Source organism: Schistocerca nitens, chromosome 9, assembly GCF_023898315.1.
Source record: "Schistocerca nitens isolate TAMUIC-IGC-003100 chromosome 9, iqSchNite1.1, whole genome shotgun sequence".
NCBI classification, from domain to species: domain Eukaryota; kingdom Metazoa; phylum Arthropoda; class Insecta; order Orthoptera; family Acrididae; genus Schistocerca; species Schistocerca nitens.
This window is the reverse complement of record NC_064622.1, coordinates 475,542,351-475,564,661: the sequence shown is the minus strand read 5'-3', so window position 1 is coordinate 475,564,661 and position 22,311 is coordinate 475,542,351. Positions and strand designations below refer to the sequence as shown.

The following is a 22,311-nucleotide window of genomic DNA, read 5'->3' as shown; positions in this document are numbered from 1 at the left end:
TTAAAACTTTCATCTAAACACTGATAGTGCATCAGATTTCATAAGCACTTGTTACTATCAAGAATAAAATAAAAAAGGCTTGTATACATGTGTGTATGGATGACACAATAATACAGGTGCACTTTTGAATGATATTTCCGCCTGTTGACCAAAAACATAAGATGGTTCTCCACAGCTGCGGATGCGGGAAGGGGCAACTTTATTTCTAAAAGATTTCGCAGTAAGCGATTTTGGCTGTGTTTCGAAGAATCTGCAGAAAGCAGCAAGTTCATTGTTCTGACACTCGCTGAAGGATTATCCTTGTCGTCTGTTCGATGTAAGTAGAAAGGTGCAGAACCAGTGGTTGAGGCCCAGAAATACCAAGGCTGTTTATGAACTTCCTGCTCGACCGAAAGTTTCGGAATAGGTCGAGTTTCTAATTGCTGCTACGATGACAGTGCAGTACTAACCTTTATGAGAGACTGAAAGAAGCCAGCCCTCTCCTCATTCTTGCTCAGCCTCTGTGCCCCATGTCCTGAAATATGAGACGGTACACCGAAGTTCGTGATAGCGCCAGGAACATCGAACTCCTTCGCCAGCTATTCGATCTTAACATAAGACCTCAACATTTGATACTAACTCTACATGGGCTAGGGCGCGTAGGAGGTTGGCATCCCTGTTCGTTTACTTATATTTTGAAATGATTCTCGTATAATTTTCTTAATTTGGTTGTTTATGCTGGCCGGTGTGGCCGAGCGGTTCTAGGCGTTTGAGTCCGGAACCGCGCTGTTGCTACGGTCGCAGGTTCGAATCCTGCCTCGGGCATCGATGTGTGTGATGTCCTTAGGTTAGTTAGGTTTAAGTAGTTCTAAGTCTAGGGGACTGATGACCTCAGGTGTTAAGTCCCGTAGTGCTTAGAACCCAATTTTTTGGATGTTTATTTTACCGCCCTACTCCGCGGTTTAATGGACTGCAGTACGCCTCTTCGCCCTGCAGGATTCATGGTGTCAATTTCTTCCAGCACAACTTCAGACATTAGTCGAGTGTATGCCAGGTCGTATTGCGGCACTCCTGCGTGCTACTGAGGGCCTTACACGATATTAGTCAGGTGTACCAGTTTCTTTGACTTTTCAGTCCACGGAAACTGAGTAGGACTTAAAAGAAATGACAGAAAGAATGCTCACAGATGAAAAAAAAAATCAGATATAGGAAAGAGAGGTTCCAAGGCAAAATGAAAACCTGTCGAACGACATGAAACTCTGAAAGAGTAATCAAAGCAACGTCAGAAATAATGAAACAATGCTGGCCTAATAGAAAACCACAGAACATTAAAAAGTTATTGATCCAACGTAGTCCATTGTCGGGTGAAATGAAAAAAGAAGAAAATCCTGATACTGTCTTTTAAAAGCATTTTAAACAGGCCAACGCACATTTTGAATCCTCAGCTCCTTTATCAATGCTTTCTGTTGATACATAAAAACTTGTCATAGCAAGAATGAAACTCGTACTTTCTGCGTCTCTGGCACTGGACTCTACCCCCGGAGAAGCGTAAACCGCTTATCGTAGTGGCTTTTATGGTGGCGGCTTTATCACAGCTCCGATATCTCGCGTTGCCAGGAAAGGCCGCAGATGGTTGCCTGCCCCATTCGCCTGCGTCATAAACCTTGGTTATTGTCTGGACGCGCTGACGTGAAGCCATAGCCATTCCTGACCTAGGACGGTTTAATGACGCAATGTACTGTATACTCCTTTTTTTTTTACAAGCGCACTATTTTTCTTACATTTACATCCTCTCGGAATATTTTGCTTTACTAATTTAAGACCTAACTTGCCTTTTACGAATTATGAAAGTTTATTGAATTTTTTGGAGCGCTACCTATTGATGCTATGTACTCTGATGAGTCAGAACATTGTCACCACCGACCTACAATCGATGTAAACCCGTCCAGGCGACAGCAGCGTCACCTGGCGAGGAATGACTGCTAGTCAAACACATGCACAGTGCATGTGGTATCCTGAACGTACTGTCCTTGTGTTGAGAATTTGACAGAGGGCAGATTGTGATGGCCCGGAGGCTCGGCAAGAGCATTTCGGAAACTGGACGACTTGTCGAGGGCCCGAGGAGTGCTGTTGTGAGTGTCTTCGACACGTGGGGAAAACACGCTGAAACCACATCCAGACGTTGTGAAGTTCGGCAGCCACCCGCCATTACAGATATCGGACGTCGTAGGCTGGGCAGACTGATAAAACAGGACAGGAGGCGAACTGTGGCGGAACTAATATCAGACTTTAATGCTGGGCAGAGAACAAGTGTGTCAGAACACACAGCGCGCCGAGCACTCCTAACGGTGGTGGCCTTCGCAGGCGGCGACCCATGTATGTGCCAACCTCGATATCGGCAACTGCTACTGAAATGGGGACGTGACAATCGGTACTGGACGTTGGAGCAGTGGCAGAGCGTTGCATGAACTGATGAATCCCGAAACGTCGATGGGAAGTCGCGAATCCGGCTACTTCATGACGATTATGTTTCCCGACGGCATTGGCATTTCTCTACAAGAACAAGGCCAGGAGTGCGATAGGACTGTTCGAGGAACACAGTGGGGAGTTCCAGTTGATGTGCTCACCCCCAACGCGCCAGATGTGAACCCGATTGAACACATATGGGATGTGTTTGAAGGTGGCGTCGTAGCTCATGCGATCCAAGAGATTCACAGCGCAAATGCTGAAGGAAAAATAAAAATGTGAGTGGTAGAAACACTGAAAAGGCCAAATGGGGATGTGAGAGAGACAGACTCTTGCATCAGTGAGGAACAGAGTGAATAAACACAAGCTTCGTATTTCTTTTTATTAAAAAAGCAAAAGCTCATCAAATTTTCTTGAAAGCAAACAGTGTGAAAATGTATCTAATATTGCTTTTTAAAATTAATAATATACAAAAGACGTGCTCGTTCTCGTTGGTTGCGTTCAAGGTGGATGTAATTACGTGCCTGATGTGTCACTGCTATGTTAAGTGACTTTTGGTGACAAATAATAGCCAGGATCATGCTATCTGCCCCCACATAAAGCATACAGCAGATTTTATAAGGTGGCATATGTGACTGATTCAGCTGCACCTACCTATCAATTTTATGCAACCTGCAAAGTATTCAGTTACTACGTACAACATTTTCATATTCTCTCGTTCGCTACACGCAAACCGTCTGTCCTACACAAATTATGAACAGGACTTTCTTGTAGGAAATTTAATGTAGTTAAATTTTGTACCAGGATACGATTTTGCTAGAAGTCGTAGTTTTCGAATTATTCGAGAGACCATGAAAAAGTGACCTTGAAAAGAGTTTTTCTTAAATAACTCGAAAACCGTATCCCACTATAAAATTTATCTACATTAAAGCTGCCTACAAAAAGATCCTGTTCATTTTTTCGGTGAGACCAATAGATTGCACATAGTGAGAGTGAAAAAAAAATGAAAATCACTGGTATTGTTTTAGAAGGCGTTGCGTGTTGCATAAAACCTACTGGAAGGCGCAGCGCAATCACTCTGAACATTTTACATTTCATTAATCGTATTTTAGTGGTGTCATCTTGTACATCTGTAATAAAATCCAATGCAAGGTCTTGGATTAATGTTAAGGGAAGCTGGAGCTGTAATTCAAATTTACTACCTTCTCGCATTTCGTGCTCGCATAGAAATTCAGACAGCTAAATCCTTCTATTCCTAGATCAGTTTACGTATTTTCTCAAATATAGTGCGCTCACCAATCAAGATAATCCTCCCTGTTTGTTAAAGTTTCGCATTGTGACTGTACCGGGTGGTTCAAAAATACTTTTACAAACTTTTGGGACAGGTGTCTCAAACCATAACAAGCAGAAAACGCCCAGTAAACGTGGGATAGTAAACGAATACCTTAAGTGCTATGAGCACTTGTTCATCTTCGACGTCATCAAGTACATCGCTTCTACTGCAAGCTGTTTGCTTTCCGTATTTTGAGAGGATATAGTATGGACCAAAACAAGTAAAAATGCACAGTAAACACGGCCTCTAAAATGCCTACATTAAGAGGTATGAGTACTTTCTCAGCTGAAGATATGTTTCACAGTAGCGAAGATGAACAAGTACTCATAGCTTCAAGATGCACTTTAGAGTCCATGTTTACAGGTCATTTTTTTTCTTGTTTTGATGTGTGGAACGTGTTGCCAAAGTTTGTAAAAGTATTTTTGAAACACACTGTATAGTGTTCCATTTATGTGTTGCGATAACAATCGCCAAAACTCAATAGTGTAGCGTTCATAGTCTACGTTCGTTATCTCGTGTTGTCTTTTCGATCCCTCTAGTGTAAACGCTTGTTCACTGATACAAGCAAAGGGCAGTGAATACTGGTGAATGCTCGTAGGTTTATGCTCTACTCCATAAGCTACTCTTTAAACCAGGGTTTACGGAAAGCGTGTGAACTCATAAAAGGCGTTGAAACACAACACAATCCTACCGTAGAGGATAACTGGGATAAATTATCACTAACCTTCATTCACAAAACGTTCTGTGTGAGGGAATATTAACTGACGAACATTAGCCGAGCTTTATTAACAACATAAAACAATGTCTGACGATAATATCACTGCGCAGATTGATAATACACAAGTAAAACCATTGGGCCAATTTCTAATGCGTAATATGTTGCTTACCAAAGTAGAATTACGACCAGTGTTCCCCAGGTGAGCACACTCAATTTTATTCTAGTGATCTATCACATCTAGTGCTGCACAACGAGAGCACACTCAATTTTATTCTAGTGATCTATCACATCTAGTGCTGCATAGACTTGGCCACTGTTTCTATGTTTCGATACAGTGTATCGATACGTGGAACTGTTTCAGTGTTTCGGAACGGCTGTGGTTCACTGTTTCGAAACAGTGGTGTTTCATTCCGTCCCTGTCTCGGATAACCGGACCAGATTCGATCTCGAGCCAGACACAGAAACTGTATCGTTGTTTCAAAATAAGGCTGTTTCAGTCCACCTGTGCTTGTATCGAAACAGTGATGTTTCATTCCGCTCTGTGTCGGACGAGATTCGGGCTTGGCACAGGTACTGAAACACAACATAACACTTCGTGAAACACTTTCAAGAGTGTCGAAATCTTTTTGACAAGCAATAGCGTGAAGCTGAAGATATCTGAAAATAAAGCTTCGTTTCTAGCTGACTGTCTATTACGAAATGGCGTAACATCTGCTTTATAAACACTAACCAAACAATAAAACAACGCATACTATTCACATTCAAAATAATAAATATGTGAAAATCATTCAGTTAAATTACACTTTTTTATAACATACGCTTCTCTGTTCATGTTCAGTAATCACATTAAGAAACGCAAATAAGCCTACAACATTTTGAATAAAAAAAGGCGTAGAGTGACAGTTATTAGACATATACATAAATTTGATGTAGGTATAATTGCAAGCAATCTGTTTGACGTATCACTGATAGTGCAATGGTGAACGGTAAGGGCTGGGAAGCATGGTGAATTTATAGTAACGGTTCGAAACACCTTGAAAGAAAAACTTTTTTTCTGTTATATTTCGTTATTTATTCGAATTATTTGTGAGTCTATAGTCACTGTGCCTATTATCCACAATGATTCCCTCTGTGTGCATGGAAATTAGCAGGATGGGTATGTTACCCATACTAACGGAATGTGGGAATCCCAGCAGCATATCCGTTGTTTCTGCAGTTTGCTCCCACTTCCAGTTCCGTTTGTGGTAGTTCTTGTCTTCAGCTATGGCTGTCCTCAGCCAATTGAAAAGTATGAAAGTCACACGACACGAAAGCAGCGCATTTGCTGCAGGAAATACGAAACTGCCAAGACGCCTAAGTGATAGTTTCATACTTTCTGCGATATGATTAGCGCTCTCGCACCTCATTTGTGTTTATATGGACATACTTATAGAGTAGACATTCAAGATGATAAAATGTGTAGGTTTATTAGATTACAAAACACAAACATGGACATACTTATAGAGTAGACATTCAAGATGATAAAATGTGTAGGTTTATTAGATTACAAATCACAAACTGTTCCACTGTTTCGAAACAGCGTATCGAAACATTACATTGTACTGTTTCATTTGTTTCGAAACAGTTACGTGTTTCAGTTTGCCCATCTCTAGTGCTGCACAATCTCCCTTTTTCATGATTTGGCAACTGCAATAAACTTTTTGTGGCCGAGTACCATTTGTGTCTCCACTGTCGTTGGTTAACCTGCGAGAATGGAAGTACGTGCACCATTTGGTCGTTGGTTAACCTACGTGAAGGGAAGTGCGTGCACCATTTGTCTGTGAATCGTGTAAAGTTTGTGTGTTACTCTATTTTAACGTTCTGTGCGTCGTATTTTCTGAGGCGGAGATTTCCCAAACGAGCGTGAAAAACCACCGGAAGACAACAGTTTGGTCGGAGTACCACTCCAATCGTCATTTTTGAACCGCGGGAATTCGAATCTAGTATGGTCCACCTGTCTATTTCGTTAAGCCAGCGCGCACTGAACATTAAGCTATAGGGAGCAGAACAGCTCATTGGCGTATATGAATGTGTTGTCAACTGGGGAATTATCTACGTAACAGCCCTTACGAGTTAAGAGTCGGGGCACAGATTCAGAATGTGCAAGAGATTACGAAGGAAACGACAACAGTCACTCTTTAATGAGCTGGTAATTCTGATAGCCAAATTTCCTCTACAAAAGTAAACTTCCTCGCGTTTACAAACCAACCGGCATGTTTTCCAAGGAGAAGGATCACGGAGTGAGAAGGAAGGCTTTAGACGTCTGGAAATCAATGTAGTATAATAGGTTGAAGATTGTATGTCCACTGAAAAAGACGACAGTGGCAGTTACGTTCAAACTTTGCTCCACCACCACGCTCCTGCAGAAGGAGACTTATTTCCTCAGGGGTGATGTTCTGGCCCTATCACAAGATCACCAAACTGAAGGCCAGTGAGTCTGCTCCGCTACACTACCAGAAACGCCACAGGGGTTTCAACGCTGCGTCCCCGGTCTAGTTGGCTGCAAGGGGCTACTTTCCGCCTGTGCGGCTACTGCATTGTGTCTCCTCCGAGGAAATACAACTGAGGCACACGTGCTCCGAAGTGCTATGGAGCTGCATCCAGTCACAGTCGGTTTGTTTTGGTGCACTGTGAAGACTGGCGAGCAACTCTGCCACCATTTTGGTTGCAACAACTGGTGGACTTCGTGGCCTTGAAGTCGTGTATGGGAAACTCAAAATAGGAATTCAACTGCATTCGCAGAAGATACGCGCTGGTTTGGAGATCGCTGTAACAACGCGTACTCGTAGATGTTTCTAAGGAAAGGAAGGAAGATCGGATGATATGAATTCGTGCTGTCTCACCACGCAGAATCCGCAGCTGTGAAACATAATACGTAAACTGAAGGAGGTCACCGCTGTCAGCTATCTGCAGCGCGACATCACGCGGAACCGAAGGCGACGAGCGAAAATGTGTACAGGACAGGCATTCGAATCCGGGATGCGGTGCGGTAACCAATGCGCCATCCGGGACGCAGCGTTATCCTGTCGTTGGACTAGCGGACAGTACTCATACTGAGGTCATGCAATACATCCATTCTTTCGACATATCCAAACAATATTAATGATTGTGAACTTCCAGCTGAAACGTGCAACGTATTTTGAGAGAAAAAGGGAGGAAGTGTTTAACGACTTGTCGACATCGAGGTCATTAGAGACGGAGCACAAGCTCGGATTGTGTCAAGGAGGGGGAAGGAAATCGGCCGTGCCCTTTCAAAGGAATCATCCCAGCATATGCCTCGATCGATTTAGAGAAATCACGGAAAACCTAGATCTGGATGACCGGAAGGGGGGGGGGGGGGGGTGAGCCGTCGCTCTGCGGAATGCAAGACATCTGGTTCTGCACACAGACGACTGATAGTTCACTGGTGGTTTTATGGGAAGCAGTGAGCTCGTGCACCAGTTTCAAAGTTCTCAGCTCTAACACAAGCACAGTCAGTTACAACCAAAAATGACCGAATAGGGCAAAAATCCTGTAGTCGCTGTTTTCTTACGCAGGCAGTAGGAACTGTCATGACCAACATGCATAAAATCCCCACGTGTTGGTGTGACCATGGAGACGGGGGATGGGGCGGCGTTTAAAGATCGGTTTTTTACACTCAAGAGCCAAAGAAACTGGTATACGCATGCGTATACAAATACAGAGATATGTAAACAGCCAGAATACGGCGCTGCGGTCGGCAATGCCTATATAAGACTACAAGTGTCTGGTGCAGTTGATGACTGGAAACATGTTCTCTGGTTGGAAGAGTCTCGTTCCAAATTGTTTCGAGCAGACGTCTACGGGTACGGAGCCAACCTCATGAATCCATTGGCCCTGCGTATAACCAGGCGATTGTTCACGCAGTTGGAGGCTCTGTAATGGTGTGGGGCGTGTGCAGTTGGTGTGATGTGGCATCCCTGATATGTCCAGATACGACTCTATGACAGGTGGCACGTACGTAAGCATCCTGTCTGATCACCTGCATCCATTCATGTACACTGTGCGTTCCGACTGACTTGGGCAATTCCAGCAGGACAATGCGCCACCCCACACGTCCAAAATTGCTACAGGGCGGCTCCAGGAACACTCTTCTGAGTTTAAACACTTCCGCTGCTCACCAAACTCACCAGAAATGAACATTATTGAGAGTATCTGCGATGTCTTGCAACGTGCTGTGTAGAAGACATCTTCAACCTCTCGTACTCTTACGAATTTATGGACAGCCTTGCAGGGTTCATGGTATCAGTTCCCTCCAGCACTGCTTCAGATATTAGTCGAGTCCATGCCACGACGTGTTGCAGCTGTCCTGCGCGCTCGCGGGGGCCCTCCACTATATTAAGGAGGGGCACCAGTTTCTTTGGCTCTAGCACAAGGGAAGGTATATCGCCAGATCGTGGTCATAGACGTCCCTCCTTCATAGGTATGCAAACTGAAGAGCCAGTAGGTGATTCCCTACGCTATCTACAGTACTCAACGAATACTCAATGAAGTGTGTACAAAGCCAGACCAACAGGCATTACATGCATTGACCAAAAAAGGATAGTGCATTGAGAATGGCTAGTTGCTAGCTGGAATCTAGATCTGCCAATAAAATTTTTCCAAAGCGGTTTGGTCTTGCAGTTCAAAAATGGTTAAAATGGCTCTGAGCACTATGCGACTTAACTTCTGAGGTCATCAGTCGCCTAGAACTTAGAACTAATTAAACCTAACTAAGCTAAGGACATCACACACATCCATGCCCGAGGCAGGATTCGAACCTGCGACCGTAGCGGTCGCTCGGCTCCAGACTGTAGCGCCTAGAACCGCACAGCCACTCCGGCCGGCTCTTGCAGTTGATGTCCATGGTTTGCCTGGATTCACCCATGATTTACGACGCTTAGGATTCTCAAAATATATCCATTTCTCATCACCTGTCACTATTCGATGGAGAAGCGACTTTGTTTTGTACCTGGAGAGCAGCATTTCGCAAGTGGTCTTTCGATTTGCTTGGTGTCTTTCATTCAGTTCGTGCGGAATCCATTTTCCTCTTTCTGCACCTTTCCCATAACTTTAAACCGAAGAGAAACGTCCTTCTGAGTCACATTCAATTGTTCCGCGAGTTCCTGATGAGTTTATCATCTTCATCCGTTGCAATTTCTTTCCTTGGAACTTTTCCGGTGGATTCCCGCGCTCGTCGTATCTCACGTCAGAATCACCACTTCTGAATTTTTTGAACGACTCGAAACACTGTGCTTTCCCAAGAGCATTTTGCCGAAAGGTTCGACAAGCATTCGATGCGATTCTGCAGCAGTTTTCTTGAAATGATAACAGAAAACTGATGGTATTCACAAATTGTAGTTCGTAGGCACAAAACTCCGACGTATGGAACTTTGGTTACTGTGTGTTGACATTCGTCGTCAGCTGTTACAGGAAGCAGACGGCGCTGCAGACGCGTTCTCACGGGCCCTGTACCATCTACAGGCAAATTCCGGATTCGTACTCGAGCAGCTGGTACCTGCGCCGCCGGCTGGGGTACTCACCGAGTCGTCGGAGGAGGAGGGCGTGCCGCGCACGCTGAGGAAGGCCTCGCTGGAGGTGCGCCGGCCGCTGGTGCGCTCCCAGTCGTCGCTCGAGGTGGCCGTCGCCGTCGTCTGACGCGCCGACGCGAAGCTCAGGTCGTCGCCCGACGAGGTGGCCGGCCGGGTGGCCGCCGAGGCGGCGGAGGCGCTGGGCGTCGAGGCGGAGGGCGGGGGCGGCGGGGGCGGCGCGGGGCCGTCGGCGAGCAGCCAGCTGGCGCGCGAGCTGATGCTCGACACCTCGGACAGCGACTCGGGGGTGGCCAGTGGCGCCAGCCCGAACCACTCGTCGTGCAGGCCGTCCTGCACCGGGCTCGTCACCTGCCGAGAGCCAAGCCAGCCTCACTGTTGACACGGACGGAGCAGCCTCCAACAGCCATATTAACAATTCTCAAGCTTCATCTCACATTCAAACTGTGTGCCGGATCGAGACTCGAATTCAATACCTTTGCCTTTCGCGGGCAAGTGCTCTACCGTCTGAGGTACCCTAAAACGACTCTCGACCCTTCCTCACACCTTTACTTGTTCCAGTACCTTGTCTCCTATCTTCCAAACGTCACTCGTAGGAGAAAGGATATTGCAGATCGTGGCCCAGCCACAGCCTGGGGAGACGAGGTACTCATGGTTGAAATGGTTGAAATGGCTCTGAGCACTAAGGGACTTAACATCTGAGGTCATCAGTCCCCTAGAACTTAGACCTACTTAAACCTAACTAACCTAAGGACATGACACACATAATTGCCCGAGGCAGGATTTGAACCTGTGACCGTAGGAGTCGCGCCGTTCCGGACTGAAGCGCCTAGAACCGCTCGGGCACCATGGCCGGCGGTACTGGTTTCAAGTAACGGTGTGACGACGGGTCGTGAGTTGCGCTTGGGTAGCTCGGTTGGTAGAGCACTTGCCTACAATAATCAAAAGTCCCAAATTCGAGTCTCGGTCTGGCACACAGTATTAATCTGACAAGAAGTTTCATATCAGTGCACACTACACTGCAGGGTGAAAATTTCATTCTGGAAATATCTCCCAGGCTGTGGCTAAGCCCTCTCCGCAATATCCTTTGTTCCAGGAGTGCTACTCCTGCAGGTTTTGCAGGAGAGCTTCTGTAAAGTTTGGGAGATAGTAGCCCGCCTCCTTAGCTGAGTGGTTTGGATGTGCTGACTGACGCAGCACCTGTTACTTAAGGCGCTCATAAAGAAAGGAAAATAAAAATAAAAATCTCATTATGTATAATTTTCATGGCTCTCCCGTGGTTTCCTTCCCTTTATACTTCCTCAACTCATTATAACTCTAGGTTAGCCGTACTGGGAGTAAGATTATACAGGGGCCAACACATGAAGTGCCTTTATCTCTTTATTCTCTCTTAATCCCGTTTTTACTCTCCAGGGGAAGATGACAAACAAAAAAATAGCTCTCTGAGTAGACTGTTCAGACCATAAAACCGACATCCACCATGGAGAAAAAGATAACTGGTCAAGGCCTTTGACTGCCATGCCGCAGGCGCGGGTTCAATTCCCAGTTGGGTCGAAGATTTTTTCCGTTTGGGGACTGGGTGTTGTGTTGCCTACGTCATCACCGACATGCGAGTTGCCCAATGTGGCATCAGCTGATAAGATTTACGACTGGGCGGCCGAACTTCCCGACGCGGAGACACCTCGTCGTCAGTGCCATTTGGATGATAGCAGACGATACGCAGGTGGAAGTAAAGCTGTGAGGACGGGTACTGAGTCGTGCTTGGGCAGCTCGATCATACCTGGCACGGTGGTAACTCAGTGTGTTTGGTCAAACGGTTAGTTGTCCTCTGTAATAAAGAAGCTGAGTGAACTGAATAAAGAAACTGAATGATGAATTGAACGAGTGCCATGGGACACGAGAGGCAACGGCCTTGCCGCAGTGGATACACCGGTTCCCGTGAGATCACCGAAGTTAAGCGCTGTCGGGCGTGGCCGGCACTTGGATGGGTGACCATCCAGGCCGCCATGCGCTGTTGCCGTTTTTCGGGGTGCGCTCAGCCTCGTGATGCCAATTGAGGAGCTACTCGACCGAATAGTCGCGGCTCCGGTCAAAGAAAACCATCTTAACGACCGGGAGAGCGGTGTGCTGACCACACGCCCCTCCTATCCGCATCCTCACCTCAGGATGACAAGGCGGTCGGATGGTCCCGATGGGCCACTTGTGGCCTGACGACGGAGTGCTTGTGCTTTATGGGACACGAGACGGCCGCCCCGAATCAATGCAACGAACAAAAAGTCGGTAGAGCAATTGCTTGCGAAAGGTAGGGGTCCCGAGTTGGAGCCTCAATCCGGCACACAGTTTTAATCTGCTATGAAGTACACTCCGCTGCAGAGTCGAAATTTCATTCTGGAGTTTTCAACGGCTATTAAAAATTTCTCACAGTCTTTTTTTAAAGATCAAGTGAAGACTGTTACAAGCTAATACCGGCTAATATCGGAAACGGACAAAAATATGGAAGCATCGAAAACAGAATACATTACCGTGCCTAATACGGTGTACGAAAACTGTTGGTATTCAAAACATGTGCCACTCAACTAGGACTGGATAAATACAGATTTTTATACTTTTCATGGGAATGCCATAGCATTCTTCCTGAAACACAGTGCCAAGTTCAGGCACCGATACTGGAAATGGATGACGACCAGGCACACTTCTCTCCAACATAGGCCAGGAACGCTCGATAATATTGAGATCTGGTGGCGCAGTGTTTAGCACACTGCACTCGCATTCGGGACGACGATAGTTCAAACCCGCTTCCGGCCATCCTGATTTAAATTTTCTTTCATTTCCCTAAATCGCTTCAGGCAAAGGCCGGGATGGTTCCTTTGAAAGGGCACAGGCGACATCCTTCCCCATCCTTCGTTAATCCGTTGGGACCGATGACCTCGCTGTTTGGTCTCCTCCCTGAATCAAACAAGTAACCAATCTTGTGCCCACAAAACTAGTCTTGGGACAGGGGTTCTTGTGGTCTTCGAACACAATATCCCCTTTTGGCAACAAACACTACAGTGGGATGGACCTGGTCAGCCAAAATGGTCACATAATCAAATGGTTCAAATGGCTCTGAGCACTATGGGACTTAACTTCTGAGGTCCTCAGTCCCCTAGAACTTAGAACTACTTAAACCTAACTAACCTAAGAACATCACAAACATCCATGCCCGAGGCAGGATTCGAACCTGCGACCGTAACGGTCGCGCAGCTCCAGACTGTAGCGCCTAGAGCCGCTCGGCCACCCCGGCCGGCGCCACATAATCATTGACAGCAATGCTACTTTGCAGAGTAACCATAGGGCCCACAGAATAAGGTATGGTTGTCCAAATCACCACCGAACCTCTTCCATCTATCACCCTTGGGACCTACACTCGGCGAGATGTTCGAAAGTATCTGAAGCACGATTCATCCGACCAAATGACGTCCATCGCTCCACAGTCCAGGTTTTACGATTTCGTCACCACGTTTCCCTGTTACGGGCATTTGCATCACTGATGAACGGTTTTGCAATTCCAGTTCGCCCTACAGTTGCCAACTTATGGACCTCCTTTGTATTGTTTTGCTGCTGACAGGGTTCGCAAGTGCTACATTCAGTTCTGCAATGACTCTTGCTGTTGATGGTCTTATTTGCCGTGACATTGCCCTTCAGTGAGCTTCCGTCACACTCAGGAACTCTCTCGTCGTTGTGACTTAGCGGATGATGTATTCCTGCTTTCGATGTATCGGGTATAAATCTTCGTCACGGTGTCCCTTGAAACACCTTACTCTTCGGCGATCTCGGTTACGGAAGCACCCAACGTACAAGCACCAACAATCTGGCTACGTTAGAATTCACTTAGTTCCGAGGTAATCCACTCACAACTACACAGAACACGTCACGGTGTCCCTTGAAACACCTTACTCTTCGGCGATCTCGGTTACGGAAGCACCCAACATACAAGCACCAACAATCTGGCTACGTTACAATTCACTTAGTTCCGAGGTAATCCACTCACAACTACACAGAACACGTCACGGTGTCCCTTGAAACACCTTACTCTTCGGCGATCTCGGTTACGGAAGCACCCAACGTACAAGCACCAACAATCTGGCTACGTTACAATTCACTTAGTTCCGAGGTAATCCACTCACAACTACACAGAACACGTCACGGTGTCCCTTGAAACACCTTACTCTTCGGCGAACTCGGTTACGGAAGCACCCAACGTACAAGCACCAACAATCTGGCTACGTTACAATTCACTTAGTTCCGAGGTAATCCACTCACAACTACACAGAACACGTCACGGTGTCCCTTGAAACACCTTACTCTTCGACGATCTCGGTTACGGAAGCACCCTACATACAAGCACCAACAATCTGGCTACGTTAGAATTCACTTAGTTCCGAGGTAATCCACTCACAACTACACAGAACACGTCACGGTGTCCCTTGAAACACCTTACTCTTCGGCGATCTCTGTTACGGAAGCACCCAACGTACAAGCACCAACAATCTGGCTACGTTAGAATTCACTTAGTTCCGAGGTAATCCACTCACAACTACACAGAACACGTCACGGTGTCCTTTGAAACACCTTACTCTTCGGCGATCTCGGTTACGGAAGCACCCAACATACAAGCACCAACAATCTGGCTACGTTACAATTCACTTAGTTCCGAGGTAATCCACTCACAACTACACAGAACACGTCACGGTGTCCCTTGAAACACCTTACTCTTCGGCGATCTCGGTTACGGAAGCACCCAACGTACAAGCACCAACAATCTGGCTACGTTAGAATTCACTTAGTTCCGAGGTAATCCACTCACAACTACACAGAACACGTCACGGTGTCCCTTGAAACACCTTACTCTTCGGCGATCTCGGTTACGGAAGCACCCAACTTACAAGCACCAACAATCTGGCTACGTTAGAATTCACTTAGTTCCGAGGTAATCCACTCACAACTACACAGAACACGTCACGGTGTCCCTTGAAACACCTTACTCTTCGGCGATCTCGGTTACGGAAGCACCCAACGTACAAGCACCAACAATCTGGCTACGTTAGAATTCACTTAGTTCCGAGGTAATCCACTCACAACTACACAGAACACGTCACGGTGTCCCTTGAAACACCTTACTCTTCGGCGATCTCGGTTACGGATGCACCCAACATACAAGCACCAACAATCTGGCTACGTTAGAATTCACTTAGTTCCGAGGTAATCCACTCACAACTACACAGAACACGTCACGGTGTCCCTTGAAACACCTTACTCTTCGGCGATCTCGGTTACGGAAGCACCCAACGTACAAGCACCAACAATCTGGCTACGTTACAATTCACTTAATTCCGAGGTAATCCACTCACAACTACACAGAACACGTCACGGTGTCCCTTGAAACACCTTACTCTTCGGCGATCTCGGTTACGGAAGCACCCAACGTACAAGCACCAACAATCTGGCTACGTTAGAATTCACTTAGTTCCGAGGTAATCCACTCACAACTACACAGAACACGTCACGGTGTCCCTTGAAACACCTTACTCTTCGGCGATCTCGGTTACGGATGCACCCAACATACAAGCACCAACAATCTGGCTACGTTAGAATTCACTTAGTTCCGAGGTAATCCACTCACAACTACACAGAACACGTCACGGTGTCCCTTAAAACACCTTACTCTTCGGCGATCTCGGTTACGGAAGCACCCAACGTACAAGCACCAACAATCTGGCTACGTTAGAATTCACTTAGTTCCGAGGTAATCCACTCACAACTACACAGAACACGTCACGGTGTCCCTTGAAACACCTTACTCTTCGGCGATCTCGGTTACGGAAGCACCCAACATACAAGCACCAACAATCTGGCTACGTTAGAATTCACTTAGTTCCGAGGTAATCCACTCACAACTACACAGAACACGTCACGGTGTCCCTTGAAACACCTTACTCTTCGGCGATCTCGGTTACGGAAGCACCCAACGTACAAGCACCAACAATCTGGCTACGTTAGAATTCACTTAGTTCCGAGGTAATCCACTCATAACTACACAGAACACGTCACGGTGTCCCTTGAAACACCTTACTCTTCGGCGATCTCGGTTACGGAAGCACCCAACGTACAAGCACCAACAATCTGGCTACGTTAGAATTCACTTAGTTCCGAGGTAATCCACTCACAACTACACAGAACACGTCACGGTGTCCCTTGAAACACCTTACTCTTCGGCGATCTCGGTTACGGAAGCACCCAACATACAAGCACCAACAATCTGGCTACGTTAGAATTCACTTAGTTCCGAGGTAATCCACTCACAACTACACAACTACACAGAACACGTCACGGTGTCCCTTGAAACACCTTGGAAGCACCCAACATACAAGCACCAACAATCTGGCTACGTTAGAATTCACTTAGTTCCGAGGTAATCCACTCACAACTACACAGAACACGTCACGGTGTCCCTTGAAACACCTTACTCTTCGGCGATCTCGGTTACGGAAGCACCCAACGTACAAGCACCAACAATCTGGCTACGTTAGAATTCACTTAGTTCCGAGGTAATCCACTCACAACTACACAGAACACGTCACGGTGTCCCTTGAAACACCTTACTCTTCGGCGATCTCGGTTACGGATGCACCCAACATACAAGCACCAACAATCTGGCTACGTTAGAATTCACTTAGTTCCGAGGTAATCCACTCACAACTACACAGAACACGTCACGGTGTCCCTTGAAACACCTTACTCTTCGGCGATCTCGGTTACGGAAGCACCCAACGTACAAGCACCAACAATCTGGCTACGTTAGAATTCACTTAGTTCCGAGGTAATCCACTCACAACTACACAGAACACGTCACGGTGTCCCTTGAAACACCTTACTCTTCGGCGATCTCGGTTACGGAAGCACCCAACATACAAGCACCAACAATCTGGCTACGTTAGAATTCACTTAGTTCCGAGGTAATCCACTCACAACTACACAGAACACGTCACGGTGTCCCTTGAAACACCTTACTCTTCGGCGATCTCGGTTACGGAAGCACCCAACGTACAAGCACCAACAATCTGGCTACGTTAGAATTCACTTAGTTCCGAGGTAATCCACTCATAACTACACAGAACACGTCACGGTGTCCCTTGAAACACCTTACTCTTCGGCGATCTCGGTTACGGAAGCACCCAACGTACAAGCACCAACAATCTGGCTACGTTAGAATTCACTTAGTTCCGAGGTAATCCACTCACAACTACACAGAACACGTCACGGTGTCCCTTGAAACACCTTACTCTTCGGCGATCTCGGTTACGGAAGCACCCAACATACAAGCACCAACAATCTGGCTACGTTAGAATTCACTTAGTTCCGAGGTAATCCACTCACAACTACACAACTACACAGAACACGTCACGGTGTCCCTTGAAACACCTTGGAAGCACCCAACATACAAGCACCAACAATCTGGCTACGTTAGAATTCACTTAGTTCCGAGGTAATCCACTCACAACTACACAGAACACGTCACGGTGTCCCTTGAAACAATTTACTCTTCGGCGATCTCGGTTACGGAAGCACCCAACGTACAAGCACCAACAATCTGGCTACGTTAGAATTCACTTAGTTCCGAGGTAATCCACTCACAACTACACAGAACACGTCACGGTGTCCCTTGAAACACCTTACTCTTCGGCGATCTCGGTTACGGATGCACCCAACATACAAGCACCAACAATCTGGCTACGTTAGAATTCACTTAGTTCCGAGGTAATCCACTCACAACTACACAGAACACGTCACGGTGTCCCTTGAAACACCTTACTCTTCGGCGATCTCGGTTACGGAAGCACCCAACGTACAAGCACCAACAATCTGGCTACGTTAGAATTCACTTAGTTCCGAGGTAATCCACTCACAACTACACAGAACACGTCACGGTGTCCCTTGAAACACCTTACTCTTCGGCGATCTCGGTTACGGAAGCACCCAACATACAAGCACCAACAATCTGGCTACGTTAGAATTCACTTAGTTCCGAGGTAATCCACTCACAACTACACAGAACACGTCACGGTGTCCCTTGAAACACCTTACTCTTCGGCGATCTCGGTTACGGAAGCACCCAACGTACAAGCACCAACAATCTGGCTACGTTAGAATTCACTTAGTTCCGAGGTAATCCACTCATAACTACACAGAACACATCACGGTGTCCCTTGAAACACCTTACTCTTCGGCGATCTCGGTTACGGAAGCACCCAACATACAAGCACCAACAATCTGGCTACGTTAGAATTCACTTAGTTCCGAGGTAATCCACTCACAACTACACAGAACACGTCACGGTGTCCCTTGAAACACCTTACTCTTCGGCGATCTCGGTTACGGATGCACCCAACATACAAGCACCAACAATCTGGCTACGTTAGAATTCACTTAGTTCCGAGGTAATCCACTCACAACTACACAGAACACGTCACGGTGTCCCTTGAAACACCTTACTCTTCGGCGATCTCGGTTACGGAAGCACCCAACGTACAAGCACCAACAATATGGCTACGTTAGAATTCACTTAGTTCCGAGGTAATCCACTCACAACTACACAGAACACGTTACGGTGTCCCTTGAAACACCTTACTCTTCGGCGATCTCGGTTACGGATGCACCCAACATACAAGCACCAACAATCTGGCTACGTTAGAATTCACTTAGTTCCGAGGTAATCCACTCACAACTACACAGAACACGTCACGGTGTCCCTTGAAACACCTTACTCTTCGGCGATCTCGGTTACGGAAGCACCCAACGTACAAGCACCAACAATCTGGCTACGTTAGAATTCACTTAGTTCCGAGGTAATCCACTCACAACTACACAGAACACGTCACGGTGTCCCTTGAAACACCTTACTCTTCGGCGATTTCGGTTACGGAAGCACCCAACATACAAGCACCAACAATCTGGCTACGGTAGAATTCACTTAGTTCCGAGGTAATCCACTCACAACTACACAGAACACGTCACGGTGTCCCTTGAAACACCTTACTCTTCGGCGATCTCGGTTACGGAAGCACCCAACGTACAAGCACCAACAATCTGGCTACGTTAGAATTCACTTAGTTCCGAGGTAATCCACTCATAACTACACAGAACACGTCACGGTGTCCCTTGAAACACCTTACTCTTCGGCGATCTCGGTTACGGAAGCACCCAACGTACAAGCACCAACAATCTGGCTACGTTAGAATTCACTTAGTTCCGAGGTAATCCACTCACAACTACACAACTACACAGAACACGTCACGGTGTCCCTTGAAACACCTTGGAAGCACCCAACATACAAGCACCAACAATCTGGCTACGTTAGAATTCACTTAGTTCCGAGGTAATCCACTCACAACTACACAGAACACGTCACGGTGTCCCTTGAAACACCTAACTCTTCGGCGATCTCGGTTACGGAAGCACCCAACGTACAAGCACCAACAATCTGGCTACGTTAGAATTCACTTAGTTCCGAGGTAATCCACTCACAACTACACAACTACACAGAACACGTCACGGTGTCCCTTGAAACACCTTACTCTTCGGCGATCTCGGTTACGGAAGCACCCAACATACAAGCACCAACAATCTGGCTACGTTAGAATTCACTTAGTTCCGAGGTAATCCACTCACAACTACACAGAACACGTCACGGTGTCCCTTGAAACACCTTACTCTTCGGCGATCTCGGTTACGGAAGCACCCAACGTACAAGCACCAACAATCTGGCTACGTTAGAATTCACTTAGTTCCGAGGTAATCCACTCACAACTACACAGAACACGTCACGGTGTCCCTTGAAACACCTTACTCTTCGGCGATCTCGGTTACGGATGCACCCAACGTACAAGCACCAACAATCTGGCTACGTTAGAATTCACTTAGTTCCGAGGTAATCCACTCACAACTACACAGAACACGTCACGGTGTCCCTTGAAACACCTTACTCTTCGGCGATCTCGGTTACGAAAGCACCCAACGTACAAGCACCAACAATCTGGCTACGTTAGAATTCACTTAGTTCCGAGGTAATCCACTCACAACTACACAGAACACGTCACGGTGTCCCTTGAAACACCTTACTCTTCGGCGATCTCGGTTACGGAAGCACCCAACACACAAGCACCAACAATCTGGCTACGTTAGAATTCACTTAGTTCCGAGGTAATCCACTCACAACTACACAGAACACGTCACGGTGTCCCTTGAAACACCTTACTCTTCGGCGATCTCGGTTACGGAAGCACCCAACTTACAAGCACCAACAATCTGGCTACGTTAGAATTCACTTAGTTCCGAGGTAATCCACTCACAACTACACAGAACACGTCACGGTGTCCCTTGAAACACCTTACTCTTCGGCGATCTCGGTTACGGAAGCACCCAACGTACAAGCACCAACAATCTGGCTACGTTAGAATTCACTTAGATCCGAGGTAATCCACTCATAACTACACAGAACACGTCACGGTGTCCCTTGAAACACCTTACTCTTCGGCGATCTCGGTTACGGAAGCACCCAACATACAAGCACCAACAATCTGGCTACGTTAGAATTCACTTAGTTCCGAGGTAATCCACTCACAACTACACAGAACACGTCACGGTGTCCCTTGAAACACCTTACTCTTCGGCGATCTCGGTTACGGAAGCACCCAACGTACAAGCACGAACAATCTGGCTACGTTAGAATTCACTTAGTTCCGAGGTAATCCACTCACAACTACACAGAACACGTCACGGTGTCCCTTGAAACACCTTACTCTTCGGCGATCTCGGTTACGGATGCACCCAACATACAAGCACCAACAATCTGGCTACGTTAGAATTCACTTAGTTCCGAGGTAATCCACTCACAACTACACAGAACACGTCACGGTGTCCCTTGAAACACCTTACTCTTCGGCGATCTCGGTTACGGAAGCACCCAACGTACAAGCACCAACAATCTGGCTACGTTAGAATTCACTTAGTTCCGAGGTAATCCACTCACAACTACACAGAACACGTCACGGTGTCCCTTGAAACACCTTACTCTTCGGCGATCTCGGTTACGGATGCACCCAACATACAAGCACCAACAATCTGGCTACGTTAGAATTCACTTAGTTCCGAGGTAATCCACTCACAACTACACAGAACACGTCACGGTGTCCCTTGAAACACCTTACTCTTCGGCGATCTCGGTTACGGAAGCACCCAACGTACAAGCACCAACAATCTGGCTACGTTAGAATTCACTTAGTTCCGAGGTAATCCACTCACAACTACACAGAACACGTCACGGTGTCCCTTGAAACACCTTACTCTTCGGCGATCTCGGTTACGGAAGCACCCAACATACAAGCACCAACAATCTGGCTACGTTAGAATTCACTTAGTTCCGAGGTAATCCACTCACAACTACACAGAACACGACACGGTGTCCCTTGAAACACCTTACTCTTCGGCGATCTCGGTTACGGAAGCACCCAACTTACAAGCACCAACAATCTGGCTACGTTAGAATTCACTTAGTTCCGAGGTAATCCACTCACAACTACACAGAACACGTCACGGTGTCCCTTGAAACACCTTACTCTTCGGCGATCTCGGTTACGGAAGCACCCAACGTACAAGCACCAACAATCTGGCTACGTTAGAATTCACTTAGTTCCGAGGTAATCCACTCACAACTACACAGAACACGTCACGGTGTCCCTTGAAACACCTTACTCTTCGGCGATCTCGGTTACGGAAGCACCCAACATACAAGCACCAACAATCTGGCTACGTTAGAATTCACTTAGTTCCGAGGTAATCCACTCACAACTACACAGAACACGTCACGGTGTCCCTTGAAACACCTTACTCTTCGGCGATCTCGGTTACGGAAGCACCCAACGTACAAGCACCAACAATCTGGCTACGTTAGAATTCACTTAGTTCCGAGGTAATCCACTCACAACTACACAGAACACGTCACGGTGTCCCTTGAAACACCTTACTCTTCGGCGATCTCGGTTACGGAAGCACCCAACGTACAAGCACCAACAATCTGGCTACGTTAGAATTCACTTAGTTCCGAGGTAATCCACTCACAACTACACAGAACACGTCACGGTGTCCCTTGAAACACCTTACTCTTCGGCGATCTCGGTTACGGATGCACCCAA

General features: G+C 46.8%; 1 protein-coding gene and 1 pseudogene across 1 annotated transcript in view; one reads left to right on the top strand and one right to left on the bottom strand.

The window, feature by feature from the left end:
* Window positions 1-22,311, bottom strand: part of LOC126204364 (uncharacterized) — a 226,022-nt gene that overhangs the window by 169,989 nt on the left and 33,722 nt on the right. The window contains exons 2-3 of the mRNA XM_049938738.1: window positions 10,293-10,432; window positions 10,076-10,205 (exon numbers count right to left, since the gene is read on the bottom strand). Coding sequence (XP_049794695.1) covers window positions 10,076-10,205; window positions 10,293-10,432 — 270 coding nt within the window. The remainder of the gene's footprint in view (window positions 1-10,075; window positions 10,206-10,292; window positions 10,433-22,311) is intronic.
* LOC126204516 (5S ribosomal RNA) lies at window positions 11,984-12,101 on the top strand (annotated as a pseudogene).